General features: G+C 40.3%; 1 protein-coding gene across 5 annotated transcripts in view; it reads left to right on the top strand.

The window, feature by feature from the left end:
* The window catches only part of SIRT5 (sirtuin 5), a 34,374-nt gene extending 18,968 nt beyond the window's left edge, over positions 1-15,406 (top strand). For 3 of the 5 annotated variants that reach the window (XM_074335206.2, XM_019742978.3, XM_019742977.3), the window contains exons 7-9: positions 732-855; positions 2,496-2,611; positions 14,705-15,406. In XM_074335206.2, coding sequence (XP_074191307.1) covers positions 732-855; positions 2,496-2,611; positions 14,705-14,780 — 316 coding nt within the window. In that variant the 3' untranslated portion in view covers positions 14,781-15,406. Of the gene's footprint in view, positions 1-731; positions 856-2,495; positions 2,643-2,890; positions 10,196-14,704 lie in introns of those variants that run through there. The other 2 variants (XM_074335207.2, XM_074335208.2) reach the window with 2 other exon arrangements.
* The last annotated feature ends 101 nt before the right edge of the window (positions 15,407-15,507 follow it).

Here is a 15,507-nt window from a genome sequence, read left to right as displayed (position 1 = left end):
GCATTTCATATGCTAAAATACATTGTTACTCCCTAAAAAGTGGTTGTAAGTTAATATTTCACTCGTTTATTTAACCACAGAACCCTTTTTATTTTTCTTAATCAGGGTTTTCCTTACTAAATACTAAAGTTTGGATCTGAAAAAAGAGGGAATCCTGGGGAGTTCCTGAATAAGAGATTAATATGATGACAGTGATGTTTGGGGGAGATTATTTTAGAAGGTACATGTAAGAGGATTAAGAGGTGGTAGGGAGTGAACAATGAGAGAATTTTAGTGATCGACACTAGAGAACTTGGCTAAACATAGGGCAAGAGAGAGGTGAATCTCAGAGAAAATGAGAGGAGGTCATTGATGAAATTAGGGGGTGGTGGGGTGTTGGAGGCAGATCTGAGTCCAGTGTTCCCCCCAGGTCTCTGTAACTGAGCACAGTCATGCCCATGAATGTGAAGAAGTAATTGCGAAAGAGAAGGTCAAGCTTGGCTGAAACGCATTTGTCACTAATCAACCCAGTGCACCCAGACCAAATTAAAGCTTGATAAGGCAGTTAAAGTTAGTACTTCATGTTCAGGACAAGCTCATGTGAGCTGGGAGGGCAGGGATGGGGATAAGAAGGATCAGAGGTGACCGATCTGGACAGACTGGAGTTGGGGCGGCCCCTGGCCTTCCTCTACCCACCTGGGCAGACCGAGCAGGGCAGGGCGTGGGATTGGGTTAAGGATATATTCTTACAGGTGTGAAGAAGCAGCGTGTGGGGGACTGCTGCGACCTCACGTAGTTTGGTTTGGAGAAAACCTGGATCCTGCCATTCTGGAGGAGGTTCACAGAGAGCTGGCCCTCTGTGACTTATGTCTAGTGGTAGGTCACACCCTTCTCTGATCCTGGGGATTTTCTGAAACACCAGGACTGGGGTGGAGTTTGCTGTTGTTCCGTCTCCTCCCCTCCCCTCCCTTCCCCTCTCCTTCCCTCTTTTCCCTTCTCCTCCCCTTCCTTCCCTCCCCACTTCCCGTCCTTCTCTTAAGATGTGTTTTGAAGGATCTTGTGTCCTACAGAAAACCCAAGAAACAATAAATAAAAACTGATCTTAAGATATGAAAGAAACTATGCAAGACCGCAAGACCATGGTTTGGGCTTCTCAAAGCCTTTCCTACCCCTCACAAAATCATAAAAAGAACATGTTATTGGCTCTGATTTTAAAAATAATAACGTGCTCATTATTAAATATAGTTGAGAAAATACAAAAAGAGTAAATTAGAAATCACTCATAATTCTACCACCCAGAAATAGTTAGTGTTAGCATTTTGGTATATTTTCTTCTAGACCAGGGTGAGCAGACGGTGGCCTATGGGCCACATCTGGTCTGCCACCTGTTTTTGTGAATAAAGTTTTATTGGAGCACAATACGTTCTTCTACATACAGTCCATGGCTGCTTTCACACTACACAGCATAGTTGAATGTTTGTCACAGAGACTATATGGCTTGCAAAGCCTGAAAAGTTGTACTATTTGGCTGTTTACAGAAAACGTTTGCCCACCCCTGGTCTAAACCTTTTCTTGTGCAGATGTACACATATTGATTAAAATTAAGAAACACACATACTATATGTTCTGTTTTGAAACGCCTTTAATCACGTAGCCATTCACTTAGCATATTCCATGTCAATACATCCAAATGCACATGGTCTGTTAATTGGCTGCGTGGTGTTCCAGTGCGTGGATGTAAATGATGTATTTGACCAATCCTCTATTGTTGGCCATTTAGGCTGTTTCAGGTGTTGATCTTTTAAACAATGCTGTGGTGAATAGCTTCAGACATAACTCTTAGCATGCTCTTCAAATTATTTCTGTAGGACAAATTCCCTAGAAGTGGAATTAATTGGACAAAGGGGAGACATAGTTCACCTTTTCCTTAACACATCTTTAAAAGCAGAGGCCCTCGCCCATGTGTGCGTATTCGCTCAGCCAGTATTTACTGAGTGTAGTGTCAGTGTTCATGATAGGTGGCTGGGGAAAGCTGGCTTGTAAAGTATGTTGTAGTCTTCCCATTTTTGTGAAGAACGTATATTCATAGGGAAAAACCTGAAAGAATACATCACAATGTCAACAGTGGTTATCTTGGGGTTAGTAGGATTGTGAAAGACATGACGTTTATTTGAATTATCTAACTTAAAAAAAATGGAACATAGATTATTTGCATCACTTCAAAGAGCAGAAACAAAAATAAAACTAACCCCCAAAAGGTGATGATTGAGTCATTTCTTGGCCACTCTCTTTTTGCACAACTCTCCTTTTCACAGCGTGTGTCCTCCTGAATTCCAGTGATCAGCCAAAAAGACACCGCCTAACTTCCCATTTGTCCCTGAAACACTGTCCATTTATCCCAGCCAGCTTAGCTGTCCTCACGCCTGCAACCACGAGTTTATGTGAGGTTTTCTGAAAAAATGTTTCTTTTCCCCATAGTTTGCTCATTTGTCCATTTCCATCTGTTTGCTTTGTAGGTGGGAACTTCCTCTGTGGTTTATCCTGCCGCCATGTTTGCCCCCCAGGTGTCAGCCAGGGGTGTGCCAGTGGCCGAATTTAACATGGAAACCACCCCAGCCACCAACACATTCAGGTACAAGGATTTCCAAGGTGGGAGATGGCAGGTATTGAGCAGGTTTGAATGGGGTCAGCTAAAGAGATTTTACCTACTGTTCTAATTTTTAAAAAGACACAGAGTTGTGTTTTATTTGGTCTGTATAGTTGCTTTTATGGAAGAACAGACTATCGTTAACTGTAGATGACGGTGGCTCTGTCTTTTTGGTGGTTTGCCACAGGACTTTTACGGTTTTCACATTTTGAGAGCTCTTCCTTGATTCCTTAGACGTTGCTTTCATTTGTCTTTTTCACCTAGATTTAGTCGTGGCCTGTAGATGTAGGCTTCGCAGGTTCGCCTGGCAGAGCTCCACTGCGCCGCTCTCATTGTGAGGCTACTTGGGCAAATTCCTCTTTGGTGTAATTGCCAAGAATATTTGTATTTGTGACCATTTTATTGGTCCTGTGGCCCATATTTGTGTGGAAAGAGCAGCTCATCATGGTATGCAATTTTCATCTCATTTTAGGTGCCATTGTACGGCTTCACCTTTGTTTTGCTTTCTTTTTTCACCCCTGCTTTTTTGCCTTTTCTTTTAATTTGGTTTATATGTTATTGTCAGTCTGCTTAATTCCTTCCTAGAATAAGGTAGAATATAAATAACTAATATACACACACACACACACACACACATATATACATACATACATATATACATATACGTACATATATATACTTCACTGGAACCCTTGTTATTGCTTTAATCAGTGGTGTTCACCCTCAGCTGCATGTTTTTAAAATACTGACGACTGGGCACCACTCATGAGATTCTGATGTAATTGACCTGAGGTGTAGCCTGGTATCATGACTTTTATAAGGTTCCTACGTGATTCTAATGTGCAGCCAGGATGAGAACCCCTGTTCTAAGTCTTCACTGGGAAAAAAAATGTGCCACAGGCTGTGTAGAAACACTTCAGTATGAGCCTCTTCAGGCGAGTACGGGGCGTTGGTCCTAGACCTCTCCAGGTCTGTGCATTCAGCGGTAGCCTGTGTTCTCAGTCCATAGTTCTTCATTTGTGTGTAAGTGGTGGGAACTAGGAAGACACCCTTTTTAAAAATCGCCTTCTATGTTAAACTCATACTCTGAGAACTACAGAATGTTTTTTGAAAAAAATAAAGAAGATCTAAAAATACGGAAGCACGTTCATGTTCATAGATGAGATAATGTGTTTAAGACGGCGATATACCTCCAGTTGATTGGCAGATTCACCTAGTCCCTGTCGAAATTGTAGCTTCTTTGCTGAAACTGAGAAAGTGATCCTGAATTTCACATGAAAATGCAAGGGACCCAGAATAGCCAAAGTGAAAAGAAGAATGAGGTTGGCGAACTCAGACTTCCCAATTTCAAAACTTACTAGAAAGTTACCGAGTGGTACTGACATAAGGATAGACATACAGATCAGTGGAGTCGAACTGAGAGTTAAGAATTAAGCCTTCACATTTGTGGTCAACTGATTTTTGACAAGGTACAAAGACAAACCAATGAGGGAAAGAATAGTCTTTTTAACAAATGGTGCTGGAACAGATGGATAGCCATGTGTAAAAGAATAAAATTGGACCCCTTCATCACACCATATACAAAAAATAACTCAAATGGATCACAGACCTAAATATAAGAGCTAAAAATATAAAATTCTGAAAAGAAAATACAAGAGTAAATCTTTGTGACCTTGAGTTAGTCAGAGCCTCCTTGATAGGACATCAAAAAGCACAGGTAACATAAGAAATTGGATACATTAGACTTCATCAAAATTAAAAACTACTTCAATGGACACCATCAATATAGTGAAAAAGACAGACTGGGAGAAAATGTTTGCAAGTCTAATATTTGATAAGGGACTTGTGTTCATAATATATAAAGAACTCTCACAACCTAATAATAAAAAGACAAATAACCGAATTTAAAAATGGGCCAAAGATTTAAATAGACAGTTCTCCAAATATATACATAGGGTCGTTAAGCACATTGAAAAGAGGCTAATCATCATTAATCATTAGGGAAATGCAAATTACAACCACAATGTGATGCTACTTAACCACTAGCGGGGCTACACAGTCGTCCCCTTATCCGCAGGGCATACGTTCCAAGAGCCTCAGTGGATGCTTGTAACCAGATAGTATCAAACCCTATATACACTATGTTGTTTTTCCTGTGCATACATACCTATGGTAATGTTTAATTTATAAAGTAGGCACAGTGAGAGATTAACAACAATAACTGATAAAATAGAATGATTATAACAATATACTGTAATAAAAATTATGTGAATGTAGTCTCTTTCAACAAAGCTTATTGTACTATATTCTTGTGATGAGATGATATAATGCCTGTGTGATGAAATGAAGTGAGGTACTCAGACAGCATACAATGTAAAACTTATGAATTGTTTACTTCTGGAATTTTCCATGTAATATTTTTGGACTGCAGTTGACTGCAGGTAACTGAAACTGTGGAAAGTGAAACTGCTGATATGGGGGGACTACTGTAATTTTTAAAGAGGAAAATAAGTGTTGGTAAAGAAATTGGACCCCTCATACACTGCTAGTGGGAACGTACATGGCGCAGCTGCTTTGGAAAGCAGTCTGGCAGCTGCTCAGAAGGTTAAATACAGAGTTAACATATGACCCAGCAGTTCTATTCCTATGTAGATAGCCAAGAGAAATGAAAACATTTACACAAAAATGTATACATGAATGTTCATAGCAGCATTGTTCAAAATAATCAAAAAGTAGAAACAACCCAAATGTCCTTCCACTGATGAATGAATAAACAGAATTTGGTATATATACAATAGAAGATTATGAAGCCATAAAAAGAACAAAGTGCTGACACATGCCACATAATGATGACCATTGAAAACTTTATACCGAGTGAAAGAAACCAGACACACTAGACAAAAGAATTATATTGTATGATTCCTTTTATATGAAATATCCAGAACAGGCTGCTTGCTGGTTAGAAACTTTGATCAAATTTTGACAAGTTACCCATCGACCAGCACCAACCACAGAACAACCATGTTTCTTGGCTTCTTTGGGGAGCTGAGTATGTCTGTACCACTAAGTCTGGGAATTTTCCCAGATGAATATAACTTACCAGTGAAGCCAGCAATGCTTTTATCTGGGACTCATCAAAGCTGACATTTAGAAGAGACTAGGGTGACCATCTTACCCTACTCTGTTTTTCAAGTGGAGAACCAAGCCTAGAGCCACTGGGTGGCTTTTTTAAACCCACAGCTTAACAATGGCAGAATTTTCTCTTACATCTCACATGTAACAGATTTTGGTTGAATTTTCTGTCAGAGGCCAGCAAATTACTGCCTGTAGGCCAAAGTCACCCACCATCTGTATTTATAAATAAAGTTTTATTGGAACTCGGCCATGGCCATGTGTTTATGTATTGTCTACGCTGCTTTTGATCGACAACAGAATTGAGTAGTTGCAACAGAGACTGTCTGGCCAGCAAAGCCTAAAATATTTATTCTCTGGCTCTCTACAGAAAAAAGTTTGCCAACCCCTGCTCTCAGTTAATGAGAAAAATAAAAATTGGAATACCGCTTGCTTTCACCTGATTTTCTTTATTACCTAAATAGGTAGCTGGAATGCTACCTACATTTTAAACTTCGATCTCAGAAGACTCTTTAGATTTTGCACAAGTTCTTTCGATTCTTTGTCCCAACCCTAATCGAGAGACAATCATAGGATTTGCCTCACTGAAATATGTTAATGGGTTCCAGTTTTGTTTTTGTCATTTTCCCCATCCCCGATGGCTGTGTTGGATGACTTCTGATAAATCATTGCTGTTAGTGTACACACTAGGCATTTTCAGATTTAGGCTTTAAGATTTTGACTGTTAATCAACCCCAGGGGTCCTTGGCATGGAAGGGTCAGTGCATTTGCTGAAGCAGAAATGGGACTTGCGTTCCTCCTAGGCTGGTGTGCAGGGTCTGCCAAGATCCTTGGGCCCCCCACACCCTGCAACCTTCACATTGTTCATCTTTTTATTTCTCTAAACTTTGGAATTTATTTATTAAGTCCCTACTATGTTCTAGACACTGTTCTAGGTGCTTAGTATAAGATGTATCAGTCAACAAAACACAAACTCTCCCATGTGAAGATGCATTCTAGTGGCAGAGGCAAACAGTAAACAGCAAGCATAATAAATGTGCAAATTCTACAGCATATGTGGAGGTGGGTGATAAAGCTACTGGAAAAAGCAAAGGTAGAGTTGGGGGGTGGGATACAGACAGCTTACAGGATTCAGTGGGGTCCTTAAGGCCAGCCTCACTGAGAAGAGATTTGAGCAGACTTGAAGGAGATGAAGGCATTAGCTAAAGAGATGATCTGGGCTAAGACCTTTCCAGACACTGGGACCACCTGGAGCAAAGGCTCCAAGGGAAGTGTGACTGAGAGGTTGGAGGGACAGCAGAGGTCAGTGTGGCTGGAGCGGAGGGAGGAAGTCCCAGAAGAGGTGGTTAGGAAGGGAAGGAAGTACCATGTTTGTGTGGGGGAAGAAGTGCCCCCAGAGAAAGTGACACCACTGCTGGTGCCACCACATTGTTAGCCAGAAAATGGTTTTATAGACTGCTTTAATTATGTGTTTACTCATCAAGTGTAAAGAGGTTACTTCTTTTAATTTACAGGTGACCACATTTGACAGGAAAGTCCAGCGCCCTACATAGCGGGATTATCAAGGATCAATAATAAGGGTCCTTTTAGTCCTGCATTCGGACCCCTAGTGGTCTGTTGATTTAAAAAAAAAAAAGTCACTTAAAGCAAGAATAATAAGAAAAGGACACATAGATGCCTGAAATATTTTATTTTCACTTACAAGCATAAATGTACATTCATTCACTTTTTTTCTTTAATAGAGCTAAGGGCCTTTTCTTTGAGTAGGAATCTGCTGACTGGAGCTCACCTTTCTTGCGTAACTCATACTCATAAGCCTCTGGGTGTTCCCGGATTTCCCGGAACATAAAAATCACCCCAGCACTTATTATAAAACAAAACAGACAACCAAAAAAATCAGATCCCAAGGCCCCAGTCTACGTTTCCTGAGTCAGAATTTCTAGGGCAAGAGGACTGTTTATCTGTATATTTAACAAGTGCCTCAGGTGACTTTTATCATCAGGAAATCTTGGAAAACACTGGATTACAACTTCTGGTTTTGATTGTTTTTCTCTTTTTTTAAGTGGAGAAAACGTACAAAAAGAAACTTGTGACGCAATCTTTTCCACCTACAGCAAATTTAACAGAATTATTTTTAGTGACTCACTGAGTCTTTCCAAAGTATTCAATTAATTTTCCTAGAAACAACCCTCTTTTAGCAGCTATATTTGTGCAGTTTTTTACATAATTTTAATTTGGATAATTACATTAACCACTAAAAGTGGCATGAACAGATTCTGGAACATAGTAGCCTTGGTTATTCCACAACAGGAGGGGGTGGGGAAAGTGCACTGGGTGCTAGAACAGGGGTCTTCAAACATTTTTGTTCATGTACCTCTATCACATTTTTAAACTTGACATCTAAATTCTTTTTAAATCATTAAAGAAGATTTGACTCTAAGAGTATTGGAAATAAAATATGTACAATTTAAAATAAAACTTCTGTGGTTGGAAATGTATCCAGGCAAATCTGAATGGCACAAGTGCTTGATAGCTATCATCCATTCACAAAATAAATATATCTGCCCTTTTAACAAGTGGAGCTGTCTCAGTTTTTCTTTTTGTCTTTGAACTTGTATTTCTGTTCTACTTCCACCACACACATTTGTACTAATGTAATATATTTTTATGCTGGAAAATCTGTTGACTACCCCGTAATACTTTGCAACAAAATATCATGAATTATTTATTTTCAGTTTCCTTAAAACTTAAAAAAAATATTCTGTTAAAAAATTCTGCTAGATTGAATTATCACTACAGTAATTTGTAGTATGTCGTTGAAAACAACAAATAAATGATAAATTTTGATTAATCCATAAAAGTAAAATTTTATTGGAAATACATTTCTCAATAGATGCATGGGACCTGAATTTGATTAAATTAGTTCATGTGTCCATGTACGTATTGTTAGGAGACGGAGTTCATGTTGTAACCTGCAGTCACCAGAAACGAACCTGTCGTCTGAGAAGACAGGTTTACTAACTCCATGTAATGAGGGAGATTCCTTCCAAGCCACAGGAATGAGGGGGCATGTCCCTAAACAAAAGAGAAGATGGAATTCCAGGATTTGTTGGGAGGGTGGAATTTACATGAAACTTAAATGAAGCCGGTTTTGATAGACTCAGCAATTGGCAGGACTTTGTGGAAAGGAGTTCTGTCTGGTCTGGCTGGCAAAGAGGACTCAGGGTTCCGTGTCCTTGGAAATGACAAAGTGGAGGTAGATGGAACTGTTGTGCCTACACACCCCTTATCTGAAGCTCTGCACCTGGGCTGGAAATCAAGGCCGAGTCTCAAGGACAAAGTGATAGCTCCTCCAGGAACAAGGGATCGTTCATTCTTTGCTGCTTTAATTTCAAACAGCGAGGTTTCCGATACTTTATGATTTTAGAGAATAAATTTCCTCTAAAAAAAAGTATGTAGTTAAAGTAAAAAAGTACGTATTAATTGTTACTCAATGAAGGGAGTTGTTAACGACACTTCACAACTTGTTCTGGGAAAAAATATTGTATCCTATTTAACTCTGCAGCTGGCTTTATCTGTGTCTCTTAGTCCCGTCTGAGGGATGGTAGGGCAGATTTTTACTGGCCAAGCTCAATTTCACCATTTCAATGTCAATTATAATGCTTAGTTTTTGCTTTTTATTAGATGGAAGCACTGAGAAAGCTGGGCCACATAAACCTCTGCTTTTTATAGATGGAAACACTGAGAAAGCTGGGCCACATAAACCCCTATTTGGCATTGCCACTCAGATTTTGGACCTTTTTTCAAGTTATATGCTAAAATACCCATAGTAATTTTATATCTCGTTTAGTTAGCTATTAACTGACAATTTTATCAGCCCCTCCTTCAGTTTTATTGAAAGCAAGAGTGGAACGGCTATACTTGCCTAAGGATGTGTTATCCAGTCTTTAGAAACCATTTGTTTTCTCTGCTGTACGTCGGTATTTCAAATGTCTCTTTATTTGGCACCCTATAGGTTTTCACATTCTGGGATAAGGCACCATTGTGAGGTTTGGGGTGGGTGAGGGGTGCAGCTTGCCTTTGTGAAGTGGGAGGAGACTGAAGACTGAATGTGGAAAGTCACTTTCTTGGGGAAGAGACCGCGTGGGATTGAGGGTCTGGGAATTCCCTAAAAGCTCTCCATGCCTGGCTGTAATTCTTGGAGAGTCCTCAAGGGACTGTAACCACTGTGCTGGTGAGGAGCTTTCTAGTGGCCAGTGTTCAACAAGCTGCAGGTGGCAGAAGGAGCGGAAGTGCCATTTGGGATGTGGACATCAGGGCTGTCCATTAGCGGCACTCTGGAGAGAAGAGAGTATTTAAGTGCTAAGGTATTCACGATTTGTGTTGTATCAATATGGATGATGAATTACATTGAGCAAATGCTTTTTTCATTTTCAATTGTGCTCACTTGGCTGTCTTATTAATAATATACTAGAAAACGCTGCTTTTATTTCTTATTCAGAGTTGGGTTTTTTTTTTCCCCTGTCCTAAGTATTTTCTCTTGAAGGAAGCAGAAATCATTGTTTTTTCTTCTTTTTCTTTAACCTCTTTCCTCCTCTTCCTCTTCCTCCTCCTCCTCCTCCTCCTCCTCCTCCTCCTCCTCCTCTTTTTCCTCCTCCTCCTTGCTCCCCCCCACTCCTATTTTTCTGACTACAAGTCAGAGCTAGTTGTGAAATCCAGTGGATGGTTTGAGAGGTCTGTTGACTCAGCTAAAATCCTTATGGTCTGCGTGGCGCATGAGCCTATTTTTCTCTAGTCCTCAGTACATTTGAATGCTGTTTTAATGTAGTATATAGACATTGTAAAACTTTACAACTTCAATGATAACTTTGGCAATACAATCACGAAATACACTTTCCAATTATGTCTCCCTCTACCCCTTAAAATAAAATTATTATTTATAGCCCCTAAATTCTAGGCAGTTGGTTTCCTAAATTACCTTGGTCACAAGGGCCAACCCATAGTGAAATGTCTACATTTTGAGTTGTCAGAAGCTAGATGAAAGAAGAAGACACAAAAATCCCGAATACCATATTTTTGAGAATTTGGATTTTACTCTGCGTGTAATTAAGAGATGTGTAACTGAGCCGATCAAGATGGAGGAGTAGGGAGAATGATCGAAGATAGCCGAGTAGGTAAACACTGCTTGTCTCATCTCATGAACACATCAAAATTACAACTAAATTATAGAACAACCAACCTGGAGAATCATCTGAAATCTAGCTGAACAGAAGTTTTATAACTAAGGATATAAAGAAGAAGCTGCATCGAGACTGGTGGGAGAGGCAGATGCCAAACAGGCTGGCCCCACATCTATGTATGGCAGAGGAAAATTGGGAGGGACATCTCGGCCACAGAGGTTCCCCACAGAGGAGCAAGGAAGCTCAGCCTCACACCAGGCTCCCCAGCCAGGAGTATTGGTGCTGGGAAGAGGAGCCCTCACAATATCTGGCTGTGAAAAACAGTGGGGACTCCAACCATCTAGGTGGGACGGAAGGCGGCTGGAAAACCAGCCATCCTCTTAAAGGGACCGCACACAGATTCACTCACTCGCAGGTACTCACCCTGGGTTCTGGTGGAGGGATAGTAACTCGGGGCATTGGAGACATACAGTGGTCGAACTGAGGTGTTTGACTTTGGGGTGTGAGCTAGAAGAAAGTTGCCATTTTCCCTGTGCGGGATCCTTTTCCCATGCAACCAGCAGGTGGGCGCCATCTTTCCTGTGTTGAGCCTGCCCTCTAAGTTTAAAGCCAAATCTGATTGGCCTGGTGAGCTCCACAGCTGTGCCATGCTGACTCACTGAGACCCCATCAAACCCAACTCCGTAATGCAGGAGGCTTTATCAACTGAACCTTTTCAGAGCTGGCAACCTGCAGCAAGTGGCAGCAGGCCTTGGAGTGTCCTAGCTTTTTGTGGAGCCACCCCAGGCCCATTAATGGTGGCAGTTCTCCTCAGTTCCCACACACCTTCAGGTCTAGTACAGGCAGCAACCAACCGTGGGTCACTTTGTAGCTCCTACCAGCTAGTCCCTGGCCAGTCACAGGCAGTGGGTGACCTGGGGCTGCACCAGAGCCCCTTCCAATAGGCCCTAGAACCAACATACGTGGAGGTTGGCCTCCGACCACAGCAGAGCACTGTTCAATTAGCCCCACAAGTGGTACACCCAAATGGCAGTCTCAACAGGCACCAGAGCCTGCTGGGGTGAATTCCGCCATCTGTGGGGTAAGACCCCCTGCAGGCAGCCCATAAGCTGTGGACATGGCCAAACATCACAGCCAATCATCCTGAGGATCAATAGCACCCACTAATGTGCCAATAGCAATCAAGGCTCAACTATAACAGGAGAGCACACACAACCCACACAAAGGACACCCCTGGAGCTCCTGGAGCAGGTGACCAGGGAGACTGTGCCACTGGGCCCCACAGGGTACATAATCATAAGGCCACATGGCAAGAGATGTAGCCGACCTACCTAATACATACAAACAGAGGCAGCCCAAACAAGGAAACAAACATGTCCCAAATGAAAGAACAGGAGAAAACTCCAGAAAAAGAACTAAATGAAATGGAGGCAAGCAACCTACCAGAGACAGAGTTCAAAACAATAGTTATAAGGATGCTCAAGGAATTCAGTGAGAACTTCAACAGAGATAGCAAGCATAAAAAAGGACATAGAATTCATAAAAAGGAATCTGTTGAAGTGAAGAATACAATAATTGAAATGAAGAATGCACTAGAAAGACTCACCAGCAGACTAGATGAAGCAGAGGATGGAATCAGTGATTTGGAAGACAAGGTAGCAGAAAACACCCAATTGGAACAGCAAAAAGAAAAAATAATGAAAAAAAATGAGGCTAGTTTAAGAGACTTCTGGGACAACATGAAGCGTAACAACATTCACATCATAGGGGTACCAGAAGGAGAAGAGAGAAAGCAAGGGATTGAGAACCTATTTGAAAAAATAATGACTGAAAACTTTCTTAACCTGGCAAAGAAAATAGACATACCAGTCCAGGAAGTGCAGAGTCCCAAACAAGATGAACCCAAACAGTCCCACACCAAGACACATTATAATTAGAATGGCAAATGTTAAAGATAAAGAAAGAATCCCAAAAGCAGCAAGAGAAAGGTAACTATTAGGTTGGTGCAAAAGTAATTGTGGTTTAAAAGGTTAAAAATAATCACAAAAACTGCAATTACTTTTGCACCAACCTAACAGTAACTTTTAAGGGAGCTCCCATAAGATTGTAAGCTGATTTCTCACCAAAAACTTTGCAAGCCAGAAGAGACTGGCAGGAAATATTCAAAGTGATGAAAAGCAAGGATCTACAACCAAGACTACCCAGTAAGGCTATCATTTAGAATCAACGGACAGATAAAGAGCTTTCCAGACCAGAAAAAATTAAAGCAGTTCATCACCACCAAACCAGTATTACAAGGAATGTTAGAGGGACTTCTTTAAGATTGGGGGGGAGGGGAGATAAAAAATATGAATAATAAAATGGCAATTGTTACATATCTATCAATGATTACTTTCAATGGATTAAATGCTTCAATAAAAATCACAGGGTGGTTGATTGGATAAGAAAACAAAACCCTTCCATATACTGCCTACAAGACTTGCTTCAGATTGAAAGACACACAAATGGAAAGTAAAGGATAGAAAAAAATATTTTATGAAAATGGAAATGGAAAAATACTGAAAAACCTGGGGTAGAATACTTATACCAGACAAAATAGACTTTAAAACAAATGCTATAAAAAGAGACAAAGAAGGACCCAGTAATCCCACTTCTGGGTATTTACCTGAAGAAACCCAAAATGCTACTTTGAAGGGACGTGAGCATCCATATGTTCATTGCAGCATTGTTTACAGTGGCCAAGATGTGGAGGCAGCCTGGGTGTCCGTCGATGGAAGAATGGATAAAGAGGAGGTGGTACATACATACAATGGGATATTGCTGGGCCAGGGAAGGGAATGGGTTCTTGCCATCTGTGGTGACATGGATGGACCTGGAGGGCATTGTGCTGAATGGAGTATAAGACAGACCAAGATGGATGCAATGTGATTTCGCTTATATGTGGAATCTAAGAACAAAATAAACAAAAAAGAAGCAAACTCATAGATACAGAGAACATTTTGATGGTTGCCAGATGGGAGGGGGTTTGGGATGTGTGTGAAAGAAGGGGAAGGGATTAAGCGGTACAAATTGGTTGTTACAAAGTAGTTATGGGCATGTAGGGTATAACGTAAGGATTATAGTCAATATTGTTGTAATAAGTGTGTATGGTGTCGGATGGCTACTAGATTTGTTGGGGTGATAGATGGGAGAGTTAGGGGGCAGGGTGAAAAAAGTGAAGGAATTAAGAAATACAGACTGGTAGTTACAAAATAGTCATGGGGATGAAAAGTAAAGCACAGGGAATATAATCAATAATATGGTAATAACTTATGGATAGTGCCAGGTGGATACTAGACTAGTCAGGAAGAATCCCTTCTTAAATTATACAGATGTCTAACCACTATGCTGTACAACTGAAATTAATATAATATTGAATGTCAGCTGTTATTGATAAATTTTAAAAGGGGGGGAAAGGTGAAGTGGAATAAGAGATTCAAATTTTCAGGTATAAAACAATAAGTCACGGGGATGTAATGTACAGCATGGGGAATAGAGTCAATATTGTGATAGCGTGGTACAGTGTCAGATGGTTGCTGGTCTTATCATGGTGATCACTTCTTTAGGTACATAAATGTTGAATAACTATGGTGTACCCCTGAAACTGATATATGATATGTTATGTTAGCTATATTTTTAAATAAAAATCTTTAAAAAAAAATGTGTAACTTGCTGACATAGTATGTTGATTTTGCTCCTAACTGCTGTATCTGTCCTTGTGTTTCAGGTTTCATTTCCAGGGGCCCTGTGGTAAGACTCTTCCTGAAGCCCTTGCTCCTCATGAAACTGAAACAGTTTCTTAATTGTCCTGGGGAGGGAAGAAATTATAGTACATCTAAGTACCAAGCTACAAACAGGAGATACAATCCTGTGGATGGTGAGATGAATACTGGAAGATCTAAAGACATCCTCTGATTCTCTGGCGGGGGATCCAACCTGTGGATTAGTGATAGGGTCTTAGAGGTAACAATAGCAAACGTAGTTACAAGAAATCAGAGAACTGTAAAGTTAACGCATGTTATTTAGTTTGAACTTAACCATAAAATACCTCTGATGTGCTTGGTTTGTTATTGGGAGGGGAAAAAGTTGTAATTAGAGTGTCTTAAAAATGTGATTATCTCAATTGTATTTTTGCTATTTGGGCAATGATATAAGTAGAGGGGTAAAACCTTAGTATTTCTGATTTTTGTACAAGTTTTGGAGGAAAATTGAATCACTCTCTACAGTAGGTAATTTATTGTATAAAGATTTGACCCCAAGAGATATCTTTTGGGGGTACTTTTTTTTTCAGTATTTACCTTGATTGGCTGTTTTAGCTCAAAGTATGTGGAATACAATAAGAACTCATGCAAGGAAGGAAGACAAAAGTAATAAAAAGGAAAATGAAAAAAATAAAAAATGAAATTAAAAAATAAAACTGAAAAAACGATGCAAGTATGTGGACTCCAAGGATAAACATAACTGCCTAAAATTTAGCACTAGCCTTCTTAGCAGCCAGGGAGGAAAGGGAGAGGTGATGGTTGACTATTT

The sequence above is a fragment of the Rhinolophus sinicus genome, chromosome 14 (genome assembly GCF_057876585.1).
Source record: "Rhinolophus sinicus isolate RSI-liver-muscle chromosome 14, RSI-T2T, whole genome shotgun sequence".
NCBI classification, from domain to species: Eukaryota; Metazoa; Chordata; class Mammalia; order Chiroptera; family Rhinolophidae; genus Rhinolophus; species Rhinolophus sinicus.
Note: the sequence above shows the minus strand (reverse complement) of the source record. Positions and strands in the feature narration are given on the sequence as shown.